The 9547-nt window shown below is 41.8% G+C and overlaps 1 protein-coding gene across 2 annotated transcripts in view; it reads left to right on the plus strand.

The window, feature by feature from the left end:
* Positions 1–9547, plus strand: part of LOC116671301 (double C2-like domain-containing protein alpha) — a 26590-nt gene that overhangs the window by 8499 nt on the left and 8544 nt on the right. Inside the window, exons 2-6 of one of the 2 annotated variants that reach the window (XM_032502489.1) lie at positions 551–891; positions 2525–2604; positions 3301–3375; positions 3592–3701; positions 8088–8214. In XM_032502489.1, the coding sequence (XP_032358380.1) occupies positions 551–891; positions 2525–2604; positions 3301–3375; positions 3592–3701; positions 8088–8214 (733 nt within the window). Of the gene's footprint in view, positions 1–526; positions 892–2524; positions 2605–3300; positions 3376–3591; positions 3702–8087; positions 8215–9547 lie in introns of both variants that reach the window. The other variant, XM_032502488.1, reaches the window with a different exon arrangement.

Below are 9547 nucleotides of genomic sequence, written 5' to 3' on the forward strand. Positions count from 1 at the left end.
ACACACACACACACACACACACACACACACACACACACACACACACACACTTCATTGAGGATAATTAGGATTCTCTATTGTCTGTTATGCTTTATCCTCCCTGATAGGTTTGGGATTATTCAGATGGCTTTTATTGAAATGCAAATTTGTGCACATCCTCTGCTGAATTTTGTCATCTTATGAGAAAAGTATTTTTTTCAAAGTCCTAATTATGTTAAAGGAGGTTTCAGTGCAAGAGCAGTTTGAGATAAATACTTCCTAATCACAAGTTCTTCTTGACTATATGGAAAATGAAAATCTCAGAGCCTATTAGGTGTGATATCTAGTGATGACTAGACACATGATCTGATTCTTCACCAATCACCGTACAAACCCTGCTCACCTAGTTTTGCTTGGAATAGCAGAGGTGAAATTTAGAACAGCTTATATCTGCTGATCAAGGGTTTTCACTCTTTCTTCGGATGAATACATCCCAAAATTTCAATTTATTATTTTGCTGAAAAGTGTGATTTAACTCTTCCTCCAGCTATCTCTGTCTCTTTCCCTGCAGCCCTATGACTGTGCGAAAAGGAAAACGTTTAGGCATCTCCATCCAGGAGCACATGGCCATCGACGTATGCCCGGGCCCCATCCGCCCCATCCGTCAAATCTCTGCCTACTTCCCCCGCCTGTCACCCACTTCCTCTTTCTCCGAGCCACTCTCGCCCAATCAGGTAGCTGCTCCCACCGCCCTCAGCCCTAGCAGCGCGGGCCAAGGTGGGGGAGCCACCGGAGAAGGAGGAAGGAGCAGCCTGTTGTTACCAGGGGCGGCAGGGGGAGGGGGCTCACTGTCAGCCATGAGCAGCATGGACACCTCCATCGAGATTGACAGCTGTGACAGCGATGATAACAGTAAGTCACCTGAAAGTAACGACCTTCTCTAAAGCTGCTTGAGCCCAAGAATAGAAATGACCTCAACACATATGTGGATTTGGGACAAATAAAAAAGCTGAGAATGATTCAAAGAATTTGATACATGTTGTGTAAACAACATATTCCGTTTAGGTATTCTGAATAAGGCCTTCTTCCGATTAAGACGTGGGATATGCCGGTATTATTCTGGTTTTTAAAAGCATTGTTTGGACATCAATACCGAGCATGTGTCTTAACTGGAGTTTCTAACTAAAGTTTTCAGCAGCCCGCTGTATGTCCTTCTATTCGGCCGAATGTCCATTACCTTATGCTTTCTTTGAATTTGAAACTCCGGTGGATTAGAGAGGACTTTGGTTAACTGCTCCTCAGATCTGTGCAGGGTAAATCCAGACAGCAAGCTAGACTCTCTGTCCAATCTGAGTTTTCTGTTGCATGACTAACCCCTGATTTCCACTAACAGCGGAACGGCTGCGGCTCTGCTCCGGAACAGCAGTGGAGTCAATAGGTTACCATTAAAGTCAATGTGTGTATTTTCACTGACTGCGGAACAGCTCCATCCCCGCGCCAGTGATCAGCAGCCCTCCGGAGCAGATACGCAGAGTTTCTATTTTTGCCGGACGCTGGAGAGCTCCGCTGCAGTTCAGCACACGGCTGATAGTGTGGGACAGGTGGTCAAACAGAAACAAAATGAAACCATCGGTTAATTTTCAAAATAAAATACACCGTGCTCACGGTGAATCATATTTCCCTGCACTACACATTGAAAATGTCATAATGGGCGGAGACAGGTCTGAAGTCAACAGGTCAGAGGTTTTGTGGTTCTGTTTATGGAAACTACATTCTGTTATGTCATGCGATCATACGTGAATTTGCGAGATTTTTTGGGTCCTTGTGACTTCAGCTGTCATTCATGGCCGCAGCCGTTCCGCAACATATCCAAACCTGGTGGGTATCGAAGGACGGCGGAGCACAGAGCCAACGTGCAGCGTAGCCAATCCGCAGCCGTTCCGCAGTTGGAGGAAATCCAGGGTGAAACAACTTTTGAACATACACGTTGCACCAAAACAAGTTCCTTCCCGAGGCTATTTTGCAGCGGCACCAAGGTTCCATGTGGCACTTAGCGATGTGTGATTGGTTTAGGACCATGCAAATAAAAGAGAGCACGTTCCTCCCCCATCGCGTTATGATGTGTGGCCTAGCCAGAACCTCCACCGAAGCACTGTGGAGGAAGGTCTGACAAAGCGAGACAACTAAACGCACTACCCACATTCTAATGAATTGGAAGACTGGCGTTGACAGCTGATTTGGTGTGAATGCAGCCTTAGACAAGCCATGGTAGCAGTTTCCAGTCTATCTAAAAGCTAAGCTAACCAGCTGCTGGCTGTAGCCTGATGTTTACCAGAGAGACTTGAAAGTTGGTATCAATCTTATCGTCTAACTCTCAGTATGAAAGTGTTCTTGATTGTCTACAATAAGGCAAGGCGTGACAGTTTTTCTTGAGAGTCCATGTTTGTATTTCTTTCTGCCATACTTCTCTGTAATAGAGTCATCAGCTGAAAAGCAATTAGCAAAGAGGCACATTTGTAAAACATTTTTATCATCTGTGTTCCAGCCTCCTTGGGGACGTTAGAGTTTGACCTACTGTATGAGAGAGCCACCAGCTCCTTACACTGCACAGTCCTGAGAGCAAAGGTAAATACTGTTTGCTGATAACTGCACTAGAGCCAACACACCTAGTTTGTCAAAGTAAATATTTTGCCCAGCATATGTTCGCCCAGTGATACCAAAATGCTGTTCAGTCATTTTTCTGTCACATTTTTTTTCTGTAAATAAAAAAAACAACTCATATTCTTAGTCATGCTCACAGAGCCGCTAGCACGGCTGTGGACTCTATTAGTCTGGTTTCTTTTTCATACACAGCTCCATTAAATTGCTGCTGAAAGGTTTGTACCGGGCATAATCACTCTAATTCAAAATAAAAGCCTGTCTTGCTGGACATTCAATCTACAATTCCACAATTCTTAAAGCAGAAAACTGAAAGCATTTTGTTTCACTAATTTAAGAGAGAAAAATTAAAAATCTGAAGTTAGTCCACATAAATGTATTACCTTCATTAGTGTGCAGCAGAGAATTTCAGATACTCCTTAATGTTTAGGTTTTAAAATATGGAGTATTTTTTTGAAATGGGTAGTATTTGGGTAGCCTTTGCACTACGTGGATTAGTAGCTAACTGAAACTATCTGTCAAATTTTTTTTTTAAACTTCCCCCTTCTCCTTTCTACCGCTGTGCTTTAGATTCAGTTTGTTAATGAACTCCTCACCTCTGTCTGGGAAACATTTCAGTATTTCATAGCTCTCCCTTATATCTTCTCTCTGTGTCTCTATTAGGGTCTGAAGCCAATGGATTTCAATGGTTTGGCTGATCCTTATGTCAAGCTGCACCTGCTGCCGGGAGCTTGCAAGGTATGATTTTATGATCAGGACATGGGTTAGTCCTTGTGTGTTTCCACAATTGAAGGGAAACTTCAGTACACCGGTTTGATTTTTTGACTTAGTTTAGCTATCATTAAAGTGCAAGTGCAGACCAGTAGACCTTGCAGTCAGTAAGAACTTGTTGTCCTGCTGAGGTCATTTGCTTTGAGATTATTGCTTTCCTCACCTCTCTGCTGTGATGCATAGGCCAATAAACTGAAAACCAAGACCGTTCGCAACACGCTGAACCCTGTGTGGAATGAGACACTCACCTACTGTGGAATCACCGAGGAAGATATGTACCGCAAAACACTCCGGTAAATATTTGCTTTATGTTTGGCTATTTCTGTCTCCTTCACTTAATTTTCTGTGCGTCTTGCCCATTGGAAAGCAGACTCTTGCTTTAAAAGGTCCCATGGCATGACAATTTCACTTTATGAGTTTTTCTAACATTAATATGCGTTCCCCCAGACTGCCCATGGTCCCCCAGTGGCTAGAAATGGTGATAGGTGTAAACCGAGCCCTGGGTATCCTGCTCTGCCTTTGAGAAAATGAAAGCTCAGATGGGCTCTCCTCCTCAAAAGTTACACACTCAGAAATGGCACATACTAAGAAAAGCTCTTTGTGGGACTGGCTCTAGTGGCTGTAACTCTGTACCAAGGCTGAAAGGGAAAGATACCTTAGATACAGTATTAGGGGACCACAAAGAACACCATGTCATGGGACCTTTAAAAAGATTTATTATCGTCTATCTCAATCAGAGAGTCTTTTACTCTCGCCTTTATCCTTGCTCTTCTCTCTCCTATCTTTGCTGATCCTTTGATCCCCCTCTGTCACCTCACCTTCGTTCCTCCCCATCCTCACAGCTCTCCTGTCCCCTAGGTTTAGAAAAGCTCTCCCTTCACTCCTTCTAAACAATCCCTCTCTTTTTGTCTTTCTTTACATCTGTCTCCATGCCTTTCTCCCTTTCCAAGTTGCAGTGACAGATTGAGGTCAGACTAAGCACCACAGGGTGTTTTAATTTCATTGACCCCCTCCAGAGGTGACAAAAGCTGCGATCTGTCTCTGCCTGTGACTAAAACTTTGCCACAGCGCAACTGGGAGTGGGATTTAAATAGGATTGACGGTTGATTTCTCGGGGGAAATTTAGAGAAACTGGCCCTACAACCGGCCTGTGTCACTGTGTTAACTCAGGAGAGGCGTTTAAAAATCCACAGACAGGAGGAAGTTTAACACATTGAAACATGTAAACATGTTGACGTCATCCACCGCAATGCAGTGAGTTTGAAATTGTCTACAAAGTGAAAAATGTTACCACTTTTTTTTTTACACCAAAATAAATCTAATTATGTCTATTACATAATCTAAACAGCAAATTGTAAAGGATTAATCAAACCCTTAACAGTTAATACATTTAATAACAGCTACAGTAGACCAATAAAGGTAACCGCAGCATTTTTTTGTGAATTTTTGTTGTAGTGTGCTTTTCATTGCACAGAATAATAAAGCTGGGCTACTTCCAGTGTATCTACAAGGTTAAACAGCAGGGTGTCCGCCCAGTCTTGAATTTCATCACTTCCAATACAGTGAGAAATCCATCACAGAAAAGGGAGGTTTTCCCAATTCCTCCACGACAGCCGCTTCATTCGACGAGAACTCAATGTAACCACAAGACATGCTACCATTTGAAAGAGGGCAGAACACTTTTGAACTACTTTTTCTAAAATGGAATAAAACTGCAGCTCTATAATTGTTTCTGCTTTCAACCAGCAGCTTTAACAATCAACAAACTGCAGCATATCCAATATATGCAAATGTATTTATTTAGGATAAGCTCCCTGAAATGGGTCATCTCGTTTTCGAGGGGGTCCTACAATCATCTGTCAGATCTTAGAGGTTCAATACTACAGTTTCAGAAAATACAACTCAAAAGTTGCATTTGTGTATTTTATAAAGACAGGAAGTCAAACAATTAGGGCCCTATTTTAACAATCTGGGACGCAAGCATCAAACGCAAGTAGCTATGTAGGCGGATCTCGGGTGCTGTTGCTATTATTGTCGGCTCATTTTTAACTGTAATCCTAGTTCCCTAGTATGCATGCTTTATGGTGGGAAGAAACCGGAGGACCTGGAGGCTGCCCACGCAAACACGGGGAGAACATGTAAACTCTACACAGAAAGGCCTGTAACGACCTGGATTTGAACCCAGAACCTTCTGGCTGTAAGGCTAATCACTGAGCCACCGTGCTGCCGGCCTATATTAATGTTGGATTTGCTCTTAATACATCCATGGGCGCATGCTAGGAGCGGTTCGCAGCTGAGGAGATCGTCGTTTGCTACTGATTTTTCTTTTTGACAAAATGTAAATAAAGAAACGTCACAAAAGCATACTTTCCAATGTTTTGGGCTTACTCTCACTGAGTCACGCGATTATGAATGCATGGTGATAATTTTGCAATGTAGTCTAAAATTAGACCAAGATTACCTCACTATAGATGGTGCAGCTCTTCTGTCTCTCCTCTCCCATGCATCAGTACATGCAGTTCAACATCACATCGCCTTAAGTCCTCTAATAGTACCTCATTTATGTCATCAACACATCCACGATTCATTAAAATGTTGTGTAAAACAAGGTCATATTTTTCCATGTATTTATGTATGGTTTGCTAAAATGGGAACTGCTGGGTCCGTGAGATGAGAGAAGCAAAGTGTATGCGCGGTCCACACACTCATTACGGCCAAGCATGCGCCCTTCAAATAGCAACTGAATTACGCGCCACTGACTTTAGACCAGGTTTTTCCTGGTCTAAAGTCAGAATTTGCAAAATACCACTAGAGAACATCTGCATTGGAACACGCCTGCTCTTTTTGCTGAACCGCTCCTTGGAGCACAAGTCCATAATGTCTTTTTGTTTAATTCAGAACTGTCTGTAGGCTATTGGCCAATTAGCTTTTGTACAATAAGGACTAGAAACTATGGAAGTTTATTCTGCCAAGAAAACACAACATTTTGAATGATACAAATAAAAACACTCCCAAAATAAAAATGGGATTTTTTTTTATTTTTACTTTTCTACTCTCATGAACAGGATCAGAGTCCAGGTTAATTGCCAAGTAGGTCTTTACATGCATTAAATATGGTTTGTTGATTGGTGAATAGACAAGCAACGTAAATATAGAATAGAAAAAACTACATATAATAACAACTATAATAATTTGAAGTTTGACGCACCATGGATTCCCGGCAAAAATGAGCTTCCATAAAAGCCAGTATAAAGGTGTCATTATTAATTCATGACTGTACTCTATCCACTGTGACACTTTAAAAAGCCTTGAAATGATACCATGTCAAACAGTATTAGTGAACATCTTTAGTTACTTGTCCGACATGGACATTATATTGGTGACAGCATGTGTTAGGATTTATCACACTGCTTTAACGACATTAGGAAATCTTTTTGATATAGTAGGATGTGAGCTGTCAGTAACAGTAAAATATGTCTGTTACCACATCCTGTGGTACTGCAGCCTTGCATTGGTCTCACATTATAATGACTGCGCAAAGTCACACTTGACTTTTTGACCTGTCGTACTCTCACTACCACCCTTCATCCTCCTACCATCCTCAAGCCCTTTTCATCACAGCTGTCGTTTACTCGTACATCTAACGCACAATCTCTCACCTCTCAGCTCTGACTTAATTCCTCTTTTTGCCTCCATTTCCATTCTTCTCGGTTTTTTTGCTGCTATTTGGTTCTGAGGACTCATTAGCTACTAGACTCTGGGGATGCCAACACATATCTGGTGTCTCCAGGCAACTGGCCTTTGCACCTTCCTTATTTCTGTATTACTGGGTTTTATTACCAGAACCTGGCGCTGCAGGTGACAGCGATGTTTTTTTTGTGGTCATTTAGTTAATAGTTGAATTAAACCAAGAGCGAGGAGGTGGCACGTTTCTATCTGAACTTCTCTGACAGATTGTATTCTTAGTGTTCTTCTTCTCATCGCATGTCTTTCATTTACACAAAGCACAGAAAAATGCATTCACTCTGGATGTCAGTTAGACTGCAGAATAATGATTTTCCACTTCCTCCTACGGGCACGCACGCACGCACGCACGCACGCACGCACAGGTTTAAATAAATTCTTCCATTTTTTATCTCTCCCACTCACCCACATCACTCCATCCCTCCCTCGGCAGCTTTTGATTTCACATACTGTACGCACACAGCCTTCCTCCATCTCCTTCACTCCTATCTGCTGCTCCCACCCAGTTGTGCATTTCAGGTGACATTATGGCATGTGTAAATATTTAGAAGCCCCATAAATATGGATTGACTTAACCTTACATGATGCACTTTCACACTGTCTAAATTCCTTACTTGTACAATACATAAACTGGAGTTATACGTAGGTTTTTCTTTAATTCAGGTCAGGTCTACGTCAACAATTTCCTTCCTAATTAAATGAGTCCTAACATGCAATGATGTGTACATGTGTACACACACATACGCACACACACACACACACACACACACACACACACACACACACACGCACACACACACACACACACACACACACACGTCTAACTCTGTCTCAGTAATCAGCTTATCATATTCTAATTTTGGTCTCTCCCTATCTTTGTCCCTCGCTATTTCTAATTCTTACCTTCCCTTCCATCTTCTGTCTCTTGCTCCCAGGGTGTCCGTGTGCGACGAAGACAAACTGACACATAATGAGTTCATCGGGGAGTCGCGGGTGGCCCTGCGCCGCGTGAAGCCTGACCAGTCCAAACACTTTAACATCTGTCTGGAGCATCCACCTCCTGTGAGAAAAAGAGAGTGGAGCAGATATTATAAAAGGGAGGATAGTAAAGAAAGACTAAAAGCAAGGAAAGATGGAAATGAGTGTGTATGAAGGAGATAAATGACTTGAGGGTATGGTTGTATTCAATATATTAAGGCTTTCTGACTCACAACCTCATAAAAGTACAAAAAATAAAGAGTTAGCTTACAAATGAGGTAAAAATGGACGGCAGGGAATTGTTAACGTGTCAACAGGGAGGCGTTTAAATGTCAATACTGGGACACATAATATATAAAACACCAAATGTGTCTGTACAATCTCTGTAGCATTGTTGGTCTTAGAGCTAAACAAATGCTTCCCAAAAGCTGCTGGATAAAAACTTTCCCAAACACCAAGATCCCCCTTTTATTTGAGATTACAGACTGCTGTTTAATGCTAGATTAATATTTGAGAGGAAACAGCAAATAGGCTGCTTTTCCTGATACATCAACATAAACATTCCTAAACATGTCAACATAATAAATATTGAAAGCAAGGATCCCCAAATGTGTTTATTAGTGTGGCAAGAAATAAATATACCGACTCAGACAGGCATTTATAGTTAAACAATATGCTGGATTGTTAAAGATGACAATAACACTAAAGCTACAAATACACTCAGAACATTAATCTTCAAAAGGAAATGTAAGCATCATAAATAATAGTAAATAAAAACAGCAAAGAAAAAAACTGTTAAAGTTTGAATAATTTGGGAAATATGCACATTTGTTTTCTTGCAGATAGCTAGATAAGAAGGATGATACCACTTTCACATCTAAATACATTAAATAGGTAGCTACAGTTGGCAGCCAGTTAGCTTAGCTTCGCATAAAGACTGGAAACGGGGAAACGGCTTGCCTGGCTCTGTCCAATGGTTCCAACTACTTGCACAGGTAAAGGTCACTAATTAACACGTTGTATTTCAGCCCTTTAAACCAAAGCGTAAAAACAACATGTTGTGGCTTTACAGGGGGCTATGGGACCTGTTCCCATGCAACCAGAGGAAACTCCAGGAAGTTACTGTTCCCAGCCAAGAAATAGTCCAAGCATGACCCAAGGAACACAGCCCCAGATCCAAACTACCCAAAACGCAGTGGCAACATAGACTACATAGTATATAGTAGAGTATATTTTAAATGAAGCCAATATTTGCTGGTAATACTCGCTACTGAGACTTTAAAATGGGTAAACAGAGGACAACGTTTTTTGTGCTGGCTAAATGTCAGCCGGGTCACGCGTGGGAAAAGGATTCATAGAGATTAGTAGAATAAAGGGAGAGGAAAATAAGCGAGGGCGAGGCTGGAAAGGGGGGAGG

Source organism: Etheostoma spectabile, chromosome 21 (assembly GCF_008692095.1).
Source record: "Etheostoma spectabile isolate EspeVRDwgs_2016 chromosome 21, UIUC_Espe_1.0, whole genome shotgun sequence".
NCBI lineage: Eukaryota > Metazoa > Chordata > Actinopteri > Perciformes > Percidae > Etheostoma > Etheostoma spectabile.